General features: G+C 44.1%; 1 protein-coding gene across 3 annotated transcripts in view; it reads right to left on the reverse strand.

The window, feature by feature from the left end:
* Positions 1 to 14270, reverse strand: part of LONRF1 (LON peptidase N-terminal domain and ring finger 1) — a 1181374-nt gene that overhangs the window by 507270 nt on the left and 659834 nt on the right. For all 3 annotated transcript variants that reach the window (XM_044062498.1, XM_044062495.1, XM_044062496.1), the window contains one exon: positions 3534 to 3692. In XM_044062498.1, coding sequence (XP_043918433.1) covers positions 3534 to 3692 — 159 coding nt within the window. The remainder of the gene's footprint in view (positions 1 to 3533; positions 3693 to 14270) is intronic.

A 14270-nucleotide genomic window follows, 5' to 3' on the forward strand; every position in this document is an offset into this window, starting at 1 on the left:
TTATTGACTTTTTCTGACATCGGCTGAGGCAAGAAAGAGTCCCCAACGGGTACTTAGCTTTTAGAAGTCTTCAAGTAGTATTCGAAGTAGTAATCTCTGGATCTGACCGACCGGCACTTGCGAACAGCTTCTGCTTGGCGCCACGCGCAAGAAAGACTGAGGAAAATGGCGCGGCTGATGCGTTTATAGCCGGAGACCAGCAGAGATGACGGGTGAAGTGCGACATCAGCCGAGGCCAGACCCAGACTTTGGAATCCGGCCGACTGAAGGGCTGCCTGACGACAGGACAACCCAGTTGTTATGACTGCAGATGCATCCATGAAGGACATGTCTAATATCTTTTCTGGGTATCTGTCATCTTAGGTAGTATCCCACTTGAAGTACTACATTTTCATGAAATAGTTTTTCCAAAAGTAAAAATCCTCTGTGGGAGAATCTCTCTCAATGGACTCTTCGCCTGGGGAATAATAATCCACAGGTGAAGCAATTTGAGAAACATAGGAAACTGATTCTTCAGAAGAGACGTAGTACTGGTCTAGTTCTTCTTTTAGTGGGTAAAGGGAGGGAGGAAGCAAAGGCTGGCCTAGGCCTCAGCATGGGAATGTTGGTAGGTGAAGGGCCTAAGTTCCATAAAGGCCTGCATTAAAGAATTGGTAATCGACTGCCAATCTGGAGTTCTTTGATGTGCAGGGCTCTAGTGTTTTGTCTTTTTTTTTCTTTGTTGGCGTTAGCTTAGGGATAGACCTAGGGACAGAGGCCTGGGCTGGAGCAGGAGAGGTCTCGTTCGGCTGACCAACTAATGGTTCCCCCTCGATGTTGGTTGTGGTTGGTTGTGGCTGGCATCTGGATCAACTCCGCAGACGTGCTATCCGTGGCTGCAGTAATGGCTTCTTCCAGAGGAACTGTTGAAGCTGACGGAAAATCGGATGTCCCTTGGCCCCTATATCAGTAGTTGGCGGGACATTCGAAGGTGGAGCGGCATCGGGAGTAGGCCTGGAAACCTTAGCCTTCTTCCTTGGTTGTTCAGATTGGGCAGGCGACTCAGGATCCATCCTGAGAGAAAGGCTTTTTAATCGTTGATTTTCTAAATACAAATTTAGTGCGGCCAGATGACTGCATATGGAGCAGGCCTTAACTGTCATGCTCCTTACCTAAGCAAAACACATAACGGTCTTGAGAAACTTTGTGCAGTATCTGAAGCCTGCAACTACATTTGCTCTTTTTCTCAGACACTGGCTAAAAAAGGAAACTTACAGCAACCAAGCTCAAGTATACATAAGAGAGAAAAACCCCAATGGGGTACTTATCTTTTGTAGTCTTTGGTCGGAGTGAAACGGTCAAACCTAATGTCATCTGTGGCTGAAAAGTTCTGAGGTCTGTGCATGCAAACGTCACATTTATGGTCCCTGGTTTATGGCCGTGCATGTGACGTCTCACGCACCTACAACAGAAAGCTTAAGCTTTTGTATAGGAGCCAATGTCGGGTTGCTTGAGGTGGGAAATCCCACAGTATGAATACTGCAACATAAGAATATAAGGACAGTAGTAATAATAATAATAATAATAATAATATCAAGCAAGTTTTATTTAATAAGCTACAATCACCCACACTTACTGATTAAGCAACTTTATCAATTTGTTTCAGTTACTGTCAGAACTAAATGTCTGCTTCTGTGGTGTAGAGTAATGCAGATCTGAACAAGACCCAGGTTCAGTTACTGGTCTTGACACTGGAAAAGCTAGCCAAGAAGGGATAGACATAATGGAATAAGCCCACTCACCTCTAAATAGGGGCCTCCAAGAGACTTGTGTTTCTACGACATGCATCTTGTTAATGATCCACTGACCTTCACTGGAGGCCAGAGACCTCATGAAATTTGTCTGACTGCATTGAGGGCATGGTTGCTTATAGACACGTCTCACAGAAGTGACCCCATGTGCTACACCTACTGCATGCCCCACTTTAAGCACTTAGACAAGGCATGTGCAAAGGAAGTGGCCCTGGCTTAAGATAAAACACCCCCCCACTCCTGATGGCTGCCTGTATGATGGTCATGCTAACCGTTAAACACAGTGGTAAAGGTGATGGTTGGCAGGCAAGATGGGAGAGGGGAGAGGACAAAACTATTCTAGGATACATTTAGTTATCGCCTACTGTTTTTGCAAACATACATGCACTTCTTCTATCCCCGGGGTGAATTTCCTATTTCCCATCCAATCATCAAGATTTTTCTTGAAGAGTGCTAATGAGCAGCGTTGTTTGATATAGATAGGTAGTTTGTTCCAGAACGTATCATCATGGAACTTATAAACAAATACATTTGTAATCTCCAAACTCTGGACCCCACCCAGTTCGGGTTTGTAAAAGGCAGATCATGTCTCCTAAACCTGACAGACTTCTTTGAAGCAGTCACCAAAGCCGTAAACGAGGGTAAGGTGGTACACACAGCCTATCTAGATCTTGCCAAGGCTTTTGACACCATCCCCCACTCTGGAATTATAGATAAACTCACAAAACTAGGTATAAATTCCTATGTCACAAGATGGGTTGTCAACTGGCTCACTGACAGAACCCACACTGTGAAAGTAGCAGACTCTAAATCCGACTTCAGACCAGTGACATTGCACAAATACTACAAGAATAAAATCAGAACAGGTTAGAAATAATGGGATAACAGACATAAAAGGCAGTTTACAAAGGACAAAAGTTTGTAAAGCTCCCAAGTACATGACAAAGTTCATAAGGTTTAGGATGACTGCATGGAAGTGTTTGCACGTGTATTTTGTACCCTAGGTAGACTTTAAATTTTTTTTTTCTCAGTTAAGTAGTAAAAGCAACAGATGTGATAGAGAAGAGAGATGTAACCTAGAATATGTTCTTGGTAATGTAATTATTTGACAAAGTAAAAAAATTCCTATAGAGTAGTTTAACAGAAACTTTGGGGATGCAAACAGTATTAACTAAGATTCCAATGAGATGGGCTACAGAATCTGAATTGCCCTGATATAATAAAGGCTTACAAAGTTTAATGCTACTGACTGATAAAAAAAAAAAAAAAAAATTGAACATGAAAATAAAATTATACCAGACTCAACAGCTGTGTTGAATACTGTACAGTAGATAAAAGAACTGGAGGTTTATACAAATGCAATGAATTTGTGTGAACAATACGTGCAGAATAATATACAGGAAGAGTGAGGTTTAAAGGAAGGCAGGAAATCAACAATTTATGAAATGTTGGACTGAATGAAAATTTTTAGAGAGAAAATCTGTATTGCATGTCAGTAAATAACGGACGATTATTACTACTATTTTCTTTTCTATTAATCTATGTAAACTCATGCTCACATTTGGTGTTGAAATGGTTCTGAAATACATATAACTTACAGTTTGTGCAATTTAATTATATTATACTAAAATATCTTCTTCTGTTACACTACAATTCTTACAATATGAATATTATAGAACTGCTAAAATGAAAAACAATAAAAAGAGTTTGTCATATTCAGAAAAAGGTTATTTTGAAACTTACCCTTTCTGAGGCTCACTGACGCACATTCCAAATTGTTTTGTACCACTTTCTATACACCTGCGGATCATTAATCGATATCGTGGTTCGAAGACATGAAGAGGACAAGGCACAGTAGGGTAAGCCATAGTGCAGACAAAGATTGGCACATTCCTATTTAAACTAAAAATCATAAAAAAATAAGTTAGAAAAACCTGAAATCTGAATCAAAGCATTTCTGATCACAGTGAATAACAGGTGAAAATTGTGCAAAACTAGGGTAAGGAAAAAGTTATTGGGCTGGACTGAAAAAAGAATATAACAGCTCAGCTAGGGGTTCTGCCAAGCTGTTATACTTGGTATGTAACTATACAATTCATGGGAGTTCATACGAAAATACTAAACTATTAGTCTGCAGACTATTACAAGCGTAGCCAATAACTAAAGGTTAGAATCTAACCTTGTTATCTGAGAGATTAAGACAAGAATCAGTATTCCAACCTTCCTTCTCCAAATGGAGCCTTATACAAAATAAGCTGACATATTTTTGCATGATATGCTGAACTGCAATAAGTTCAGCAAAGTTGCCCCCTTGTTCACTGACCCACTGTCCCAAAGAACATAAAATTCAGCTGATACCAAGCTAAAGGTGGCACCTGATGAACTGCTCTGTGTATGGGATGCAAATTGAGGTAAGAATGAAGGCTTGTTAAAACTACACAAGCCAGCTGCAACTACACACTGTTCATCTACAGAAGAATAAAAGTACATTTGTGTACACTTACCATAAATGTAGATGTTCGAGTGTATTCACTGATGCAGTCATCACATTTTGGTTATCTGCCTGCAGGTAGCCCTCAGTCGGCCTGAATACCAAAGACTTAGTATTTCTGTGTCGGATGCTGTCGCTCCAGGACTGACGTCAGGGGTATAAAAACAGGCAGCTGATGCCATTACATCAGTTTTTCCTACCCCAAATGTCAGTAGCCCCCCAAATAGAGAGCTAAGTTATGGTGGAGAAAACACCACTAGTAAAAAGTAAACACCAAAACCAATACCCCAGAAGGGGAAAGTAATAGCCATAGAGAGGAGACAGAGAAAACCAGGGGGCTGGAGGGAGGGAAACCAGGACTGCAACAGTGAATACACTCGAACATCTACATTTATGATAAGTGTACACAGCTGTACTATGTTCTTCATATTTCACTGTTGCAGTCATCACACTTGGGTAGATTCCCAAAGCTTAAGAAGGGTGGAGGCAGTCAAGAAGAGTTAGGACTGGCTAGTATGCCTTGCAGTACTGCTGTAGCAAAACCTGCCCTGGATTTGGAAAAGACAGGCAGGTGGTAATGCTTGGTGAAGGTGTGTACAGAACTCCAGGTAGCAGCTTCCAGGATGTCCCTGGTAGGGACTCCTCTGAGAAATGCTGCAGAGGTAGATGTTGCCCTCATGGAATGTGTTCTGACCCCCTGAGGGGTTGGTTTCCCACGGTGCTTGTAGCAGAAATGGATGCAATGTGCTATCCATTTGGAAATAGTTTGCTTTAAAATGGCCTTGCCCTCTGCCCCTGTTGCAAAGCTGACTAGTAACTGGTCAGATTTTCTGAAGGGCTTAGTCCTATCAAGGTAGAATCTGAGCTGTCTGTGGACGTCCAAGGAGTGCAGGATCCTTTCCCCTTTATTTTGAGGATTAGGGAAGAAAGTTGGCAAATGGATGGATTGGTTGAGAGCCACAGTGGACACCACTTTAGGCATAAAGGATGGGTTAGTCCTGAGGGAAACCCTGTCAGCATGGAAAATAATGAAGGGTTCCACAGCCATCAGTGCTTGTAACACAGACACTCAAGTAGCTGAAGTGATGGCCAGAAGCAAGGCTGTTTTCCAAGAGAGGAATTTTAACTCTGCTGACGCTGTAGGCTCAAAGGTGGGTAGCGTGAGCTTTTCCAGTACAAAGGTAAGGTCCAAGCAGGGGTGTGTGCTCTCCTTGGTGGCCTTAAGTTGTTTGCCCCTCTCAGGAACTGTTTGATAAGAGGGTGAGAGAAGAGAGGTGGCTCAGTGTTGTAATGAACCGAAATGGTAGAGGCATAGATCTTAATGGAGGAGAAAGATAGGCCTCAGTGGAGTAGGTCTGCTAGGTAATCCAGGTTTACAGGTAAATAGGGCAGTGCTGTGTCCTCTCCTTTAGACTGAGTCCAGGAACAATACCTTTTCCACTTATCAGCATAGGATTTTCTTGTACTGGGTCTTCTGGCTTCAAGAATGATGTCCAACACCTGCTTGCTTAGGGTTGCTGGGGGAGAATTTGAGGAATAAGTCAGGCTGCAAGATTTAGGGTTTGCAGTTGTGGGTACAAAATCTGTCCCTCCTGCTGAGAGAGAAAGTACAGTTTTGTACCTACCATAAATGTAGATGTTCGAGTGTTGACACTGCTGCAGTCATTACACTTGGGTTATCCTGCCATCAGGCGGTCCTGTAGTTGGCCAGATTTCCAAAGTCTTGGTCCGGCGTCGGTTGCTGTCGCTTCTTCCCTGACGCCAGTGTGCCAGGGGTATACAAGATGCATCCTACGCCATTTTTTTCAGTTTTTCTTGCCCCAGATGTCAGGTGCCCCCAAGGAGGTAGGCAATACATATTGCTAATAAAAAATATACATATAAAAATAACAACAATACCTTCATTTACAAGCAAATACACCACAAAGGTTGTATAGGATAGAAAGGTATAGATAAGTCCAGCTAGTTCAGAGGGGATGGAGGGAGGGTAACGTGGAATGCAGCAGTGTGAACACTCGAACATCTACATTTATGGTAGGTACAAAACTGTACTATGTTCGTTGTGTTACACTGCTGCAGTCATTACAGTTGGGTAGAATCCGAAAGCTAAGGTTGGGTGGCTGGTCTATAAAGAGTTAGGATTGGCTATGTGGCCCTGCAGAACTGCAGTGGCAAATCCTGCTCTGGATTTAGAGTAAAGAGACAGGTGGTAATGCCTGGTAAAGGTGTGCACTGAACTCCAAGTTGCAGCCTCCAAAACTTCCTTGGTAGGTACTCCTCTGAGAAAGGCTGTTGAAGTGGCTGTTGCCCTGGTGGAATGCGGCCTAATGTTATTTGGGACTGATTTTCCATGCTGTGTGCAGCAGTAACGTATACAGTGTCCTATCCATTTGGATATAGTCTGCTTTGAGATAGCCTTGCCCTGTGATCCTGCAGCATATGCTACAAAAAGTTGCTCAGTTTTCCTGAAAACTTTTGTTTTGTCCAAGTAGAAGTGTAGCTTCCTGTGTATGCCCAAAGAATGCAGAAGTTTCTCCCCTTTATTCTGGTGGTTTGGATAAAAAGATGGCAAATGGATGGGTTTGGTTAAGAGCCACACTAGATACCACCTTTGGCATAAAGGTAGGGTTTGTCCTTAAAGAAACCCTGTCCTGATGAAAAATTATGAAAGGTTCCACTGCCATTAATGCCTGTAGCTCTGAGACTCTTCGTGCTGAAGTTACTGCTAGGAGCAGAGCTGTTTTCCATGATAAAAATTTTAGATCGACTGTATTGGCTGGCTCAAAAGGTGGCAGGGTTAGTTTTTCCAAAATGAAATTGAGGTCCCAAGTTGGTGTTGGTGCTCTCTGGGGCGGTCTTATGTTTTTAGCCTTTCTGAGGTACTGTTTTGGCAAGGGATGAGAGAATAAAGGAGGATCCGTGTTGTAATGTGCTGAAATGACAGAGGCGTGGATCTTAATTGATGAGAAGGATAGGCCTCTGTCCAGCATCTCAGTTAAGTACTGTAAAATCTGAGGAATGTTTGGAGCAAGAGGGTCAAGGTTTTGAGCCTGGTTCCAGGCGCAGAATCTCTTCCATTTTTCTGAGTAAGCTTTCCTGGTGCTAGGCCTCCTGGCCTCCAAAATGACATTCATGACAGCTTTAGAGAGAAGTGTTGCCTGTTTGACTAATGAATCTACCATGCAGCCAGGTTTAGGGTTTTGAGCTGACCGTGCAGGATCTGATTGTTTTGTTGAGTCAGAAGGTGTGGAATTTGAGACAAAATCCATGGTGGGCCTTGAGCTAAGTTCCTTAAGATAGGGTACCAGTGCTGGCATGGCCAGTCTAGAGCAATCAGGATCATCTGTGTTTTTTCTTGTCTGGCTTTTAGGAGTACCTTTGAAAGGAGAGGCAGTGGCAGGAAGGCATAAACTTTTAGGTTCTTCCAGCTGATCAACAGAGCATCCACTTTCCATGCTTGCTTGTGATAAGTCCTTGTGCAGAATTTTTGTAGTTGGCAATTCAGTGGGGAGGCAAAAAGATCTATGTCTGGGCAACCCCATTTTTGCGTTACCATGCTGAAGACTTGTGGATTCAATTTCCATTCGTGAGGGTCCATGATACTTCTGCTTAGATCGTCTGCCAGAGTATTTTTCTTTCCTGGCAGGAATTGTGCTTGCAGGTGAACTTGATACGTTAGAGCTGTGTTCCACAAGGTCATGGCTTGCCTGCATAGGGGATAAGAATGAGTGCCCCCTTGCTTGTTTAGGTACCACATTACTGTGGTGTTGTCTGTCTTTAATAATAATTGTCCTGGATGCAGAAGGTCCTTGAAAGCTGTTAGGGCATTTTGAACTGCCAACATCTCTTTTTGATTGATGTGAAGATGCATATGGTCTGTGGTCCACTTGCCCTGAATGCATTTTCCTGCCATGTGTGCTCCCCAGGCGTAATCCGAAGCATCTGTTGTTAGAGTCTGCCTGGCTGTGGGTAGGGTAAAAGGCTGACCCTTGTTTAGGTGACATGCCTGTGCCCACCATCGAAACTCCTGTTCTAGGCAGGGAATCACTGGTATTACTGCTTCTAAACTGTGAGAGTGTTGAGTCCAAACACTTTTTAGGTACCATTGTAATTTCCTCATATGCTGTCTGGCATATGGTATTAGTAGTATGCAGGATGCCAAGAATCCCAGGGCCTGCAGAATTTTTCTTGCAGGGAGATGGGACTTTTTTGCCAGTAGTTGAAAATGAGTTAGTTGAACTTGTTTGTCTGGTGTGAGGTAAGCCATCTGGGCCATTGTATTTAAGATGGCACGCAGGAATATAATCCGTTGTGAGGGCACTAGTTTTGACTTCTTTTCGTTTACTGTGTACCCTAGAGAAATTATCAACCTTTTTACAAATGCCATATGCTGTAGAAGAATGTCCTTTGTCTCTGCTTGAATGAGGCAGTCGTCCAGGTATGGATATATTTGAATTCCTTTTTGTCTGCAAAATGCAATTACTGGTGCCAGGCACTTTGTGAAGACCCTGGGCGCAGTAGATAAGCCAAAGGGCAGTGCAGAGAATTGGTAGTGCATTGTACCAGCTTTGAATCTGAGGTATCTTCTGCAATTTTGTCTGATAGGGACATGCAGGTATGCCTTTTTGAGGTCCAGAGTAACAAGCCAAGTCTTCTTGCCCAGCATGGGTAGAAGCTGCTGTAATGTCAACATTTTGATTTTCGGAATATCTAAGTATTTAGAATTGAAAGGTCTAGTATGGGTCTCCAGGCCTTGTCCTTTCTGGGGACCAGGAAGAGTTTTGAGTAAAATCCTTGTCCTTGTTCTTGTTGTGGTACTTTTTGAATAGCTCTCATGTCCATGAGGGCTGATATTTGTTTTTGTGCCTCTGCCCATTGATTTTGTGGCAGGTCTGGCATTCCTTTTAGCCGTGGTAAAGTATGAAAGTGGAACCTGTAATCTTGAGACACAATATTCAGAACCCATTTGTCTTGGGTGATTGTTTGCCACTTTTGAGAAAAAAGTGCTAGTTTTCCCCCTAAGGGGGCTTCCAAAAGGGAAGTGCTTGGTGTACGAAGGGGAAAGTCATTGTGACTGTTTCCTGTAAGGTTGAGACTTGTCCTCACCTCCTTTTGGGGTTGAGGTGCCCCACTGTCATTGTCTGTTTGAGCCTTGGGGTTGAGATCTGCCTCTTGGGCGTCTGTATCTGCCTCTCTGTGGCCTGTCTGACACTGGAAAGAACCAATTCTTTGTTGGCCAATTTCTGCTAAATCGAGGTGGCTGCACCTGTAAGAAATCCTTGACTGTTTGCATAGATTTAGCTTTATCCTCCATTTTCTTTAACACCTCTTCTGCCTTAACACCAAACAAGGTATCATGCTGTAATGGAGCATCCAATAATTTTGCCTTAACATGATCAGGTAAACTCTGTTCTTTTAACCAAGCATGTCTTCGAATCACAGAACCTGTAACTGCGGCCCTACAAGAGATCTCTAAAGAATCAAAACCACATTGTAGAGTATGTTTTCCCACCTGTTCAACTGCATGCAATAAATCCTGCATTTCTTTACAATCAGGGGCTTCTGAGCTTGCAAGCATTTTCTGTTTTAACTGAGCCATTAAATATTGTTGGTACTTAATATTGTTGGTACTTAAGCATGTCATACTGGCAATTTAAAGCTCTTACTGCTAAAGTTGCAGAAGTGTATACTTTCTTCCCCCATCTATTCAAAGCTCTGGAATCTCTGACGGAGGGCACTGGATTTTTTGCAACGGAAGCCTTAACCCCTTTTGGACCCTGGAAAATAGTTTCTGGATCCGCCGAAGGGTTTTTATAAAGAAACTTGTGAGAGTCTGGGACTCTGTAATATCTATCTGGCTTGGCTGGTGCAGGGGGCAAAAAGTCAGGAGATAAGCTGGATTCAGAGAACACAACATCCACAATATCAAGCACAGGTGGAATAGCCAAGGGCCTGTGCTGAGGCAATAAAAGGAAATCCCTGAGCCTTTTCTTGGATTCTGAGTAATCCTGACTTTCCCAATGGAAATGCTCCCTCATGGTATGTAAAGTTTCCCCAAAAGAGTAATCCTCAGGAGGAGAGGCTGAAGGGATAGATTCTTCAGCATCAGAGTCCTCATAGGGGGGTAGAGAGTATCCCTGGTCTGAAGAGGAATCAGATGAAATGTAAACCTGATCAGAGGAATCATAGTCTGTATCCTGCCTAGGCCTTTTCTCAGGGGGGGGGATGGGAACCCCTGAGTAGAGTAATGAGGTCTTCGGCCATTTTAAGCATCTGTTTTTTAGGCATGGAGGACTGTCCAGGAGAATGCTGTACTTGTTTCTTTGTCTTTAATGGTACTTTTGTCTTGGCTGTTGTTTTAATGGTAAGTTGTGAAGGTCTGAAAACACCCTCAGAAGCCGATGCCTGCTCAGCAGCTTCAGACCCCATCTGAGGGGTTAGTTTCCGTAGGCCCAATACCTTGAGTTTCCAGAGGCCTAGTTGTCTCCACGTGGGAGTCGGAGGCGGCCTGTGGCTCTGAGGTAGCGGTGTCAGGGGCTGCGAAAGCGCCTCACTGAGAACTGGCGATTGGCCTAGAAGAGGTTTTGTCGTCGGTTTTGGGCCTCGGATGCCTGTCTTTATCCTTGTCCTTGCGTTTTTCCGGTACTGCCGTCATCGGTTGATCCGACGGCATAGTATAATTGAACCTTCGGCCAAAGTAGCGCAAAGCAAAATCAAAATGTTTTTTTATAGTGCGTTTGTTAAATCTAGCACAAAACCGACAACTAATGACGTCGTGATTAGGGCCTAGGCATGTAATACAGTAAGAGTGGAAGTCCTTATGAGGTATTTGCTTCCCACAAGAAATACAATTAACTTTTACTGACATCGGCCTGAGGCAAGAAAAAAGTTTCCCCAATGGGGTACTTCGCTTTATTGAAGACTTCGGATCTGAAATTCGACTTTGAAAATCTCAGGAGTCGGCCGACCATCTCTTGTAAACTGCTTCTGCTTCAGGCACCCCGCGGCAAGAAAGACTGAAGAAAATGGCGTCGGATGCATCTTATATACCCCTGGAGCACTGACGTCAGGGAAGATGTGACAGCAACAGACACCGGACCAAGACTTTGGAACTCTGGCCAACTGAGGGACCGCCTGACGGCAGGATAACCCAAGTGTAATGACTGCAGCAGTGTAACACGATGAACATAAGTTGGTTTCTGGTGTAGGTGCCAGGCTGCTCAGGAATATGTACCAGTGCTGGCGTGGCCAATCCGGGGCAATCAGAATTGTCCTTGGCCTGTCTAGTTTTATCTTGAGTAATACTCGAGAGAAGGGGCAGAGGGGGAAAGGCATAGATTGAGAGATTCACCCATTGAAAAGATAGGGCATCCACTTTCCAGGCCCTGCTGTGAGGATTCCTGATGCAGAATTTGTTGAGCTGGTGGTTGTAGGGGGAGGCAAAGAGATCCACCTCTGGGGTCCCCCATCTCTGAATCAAAAGGTTGAAGGTGCTGGGCTCCAATTGCCACTCGTGGGGGTCTAGGAGATTTCTGCTTAAGTCGTCTGCCAGAGAGTTTTATTTGCCTGGCAGGAATTGAGCTTGCAGATGGACTTGAATGTCCAAGGCCGTGTTCCACAGGGCCATGGCTAACCTGCAGAGTGGGTAGAAATGGGTTCCTCCCTGCTTGTTGATGTACTACACAACTATGGTGTTGTCTGTTTTTATTAGACATTGTCCTGGGACTAGCAGGGATTTGAAAGCTGTCAGTGCATTCTATACACCTAGCATCTCTTTTGGTTGATGTGCAGATGAATTTGACTTGGGCTCATGTGGCCCTGAATATATTTGCCGTCCATGTGTGCCCCCCGAGCATAGTCTGAGGTGTCTGTGGTTAGGGTCTGGGTGGCATGGGGTTGAGTAAAAGGTAGTCCCTTGTTGTGGTTACATACTTCTGCCCACCAAAGGAACTCTGTCCCTAGACAGGGTATGATAGGAATGACAGTTTCCAGGCCCCGAGAATGTTGGCACTAAAGACTTAAGTACCACTGAAGTTTCCTCATATGCAGTCTTGCATATGGAATTAGCAGTATACATGAGGCCATGAACCCTAGGGCTTGCAGTATTTTTCTTGCGGACAGCTGGGTTCTGGTGGCCATTTTTTTGAAGTAGTCTGTCGGATAGACTTGTTTTTCTGAAGTGAGGAATGCCATCTGGGAAATTGTCCAAGCTTGCTCCCAGGAATACAATCTTTTGACTGGGTACCAGTTTTGATTTCTTTTCGTTGATGGTGTACCCCAAGGAAGTCAGAAGGTTTTTCACAAATGTCAGATGCTGCAGCAGCAATTCCTGTCTGCCTGAGAGTCGTCCAAGTATGGGTACATCTGGATATTTCTCTGCCTGCAGTATGCAATGGCTGGAGTCAGGCATTTTGTGAATACTCTGGGCGCAGTAGATAAGCCAAAGGGAAGCGCAGAGAACTGATAATGCATAGATCCTGCCCTGAAACGTAGATACTTCCTGCATGACTCCCTTATGGAGATGTGTAGATAGGCTTCTTTTAAGTCTAGGGTGACTAACCAGGCATCCTTGGCTAGCATGGGAAGAAGCTGCTGCAGAGTAAGCATTACGAATTTTGGTACCACCAGGAAGGTGTTGAGAACTGAAAGATCCAGGATTGGGCGCCAAGAGTCTGGAGTAGAATCCTTGACTCCCTCTGTTCTACTGGAACTGGCTGAATAGCTCTGATATTGATCAGGGAAAGTACTTGGTTTTGAGCCTCTACCCACTGGTTTGGAGGAAGATCTGGGAACCCTCTTGGGGTTGGCAGTGAATGGAAATAAAATTTGTACCCCTGGGATACAATGCTGAAGACCCATCATTCCTGAGTGATGGACATCCAGTTTTTTGCATGAAGGGCAAGTTTTCCTCCTAGGGGCACATGCAATTGGCCAGGGCTGGGAAGTGGAGTAAATAAGTCATTGTGAAATTTTTCTGCAAGGAAGAGGCTTACCATTCCCTCCTTTAGGGGTGGGGGCACTCCACTGCTTAGATCTCTGCATACCCTGAGACTGAAGACTGGGTGGTCTGTTTCCCCTGGGTCTGGTTTGAGAAGGTCTGGAGGGGGGCTGGAAAGGACCAGTGTTTGGAAGGGTAATGCCTACTGAATCTAGGGGATTGCGCTTGCAAAAATCTTTTGACAGTCTGCATAGGCTTAGCTTTGTCTTCCATCTTTTTAAGAACCTCTTCTGCTTTGGTGCCAAACAAATAGTCCTTATTCAAAGGAGCATCTAGTAAAGTACAGTTGTGTACACTTACCATAAATGTAGATGTTCGAGTGTATTCACTGTTGCAGTCATCACATTTGGGTTATCTGCTTACAGTAACTCTCAGTCGGCCTGATTATCAAAGTCTTGGGTCCTGTGTTGGTTGCGGTCTCCTCTTCCAGGACGTTAGGCAGTCAGGGGTATAAAACATGCAGCCAATGACATTGTATCAGTTTTTCTTGCCCCAGATGTCAGGTGCCCCCATAATGGCAAGCAATTATATACAATGTTACACCTCCAACAAAAAGCAAATACACCAGAAAGCTTTAAGCGTAGTAAACAAGAATAGAGGTATAGTCAATAGAAGTCAAGGAGCTGAAGGAAGGGTAACCAGGACTGCAACAGTGAATACACTCGAACATCTACATTTATGGTGAGTGTACACAACTGTACTATGTTCTTTGTGTTTCACTGTTGCAGTCATCACATTTGGGTAGATTCCCAAAGCTAAGGATTGGAGGAGGCAATTATATAGCATTGGGACCAACTACAAGGCCCTGCAAGATTGCAGTGGCAAAGCCAGCTCTGGAGTTAGAAAACACTGGCAAGTGGTAATGCTTGGTGAAGGTATGTACAGAACTCCAGGTAGCAGCTTCTAGGATGTCCCTGGTATGGACACCTCTGAGAAAGGCTGTAGCGGTAGATGCAGCCGTGGTGGAATGAGGTCTTATTCCCTGTGGGGT

Source organism: Protopterus annectens, chromosome 2.part1 (genome assembly GCF_019279795.1).
Source record: "Protopterus annectens isolate FY-2018-M chromosome 2.part1, PAN1.0, whole genome shotgun sequence".
Taxonomy (NCBI): Eukaryota; Metazoa; Chordata; order Ceratodontiformes; family Protopteridae; genus Protopterus; species Protopterus annectens.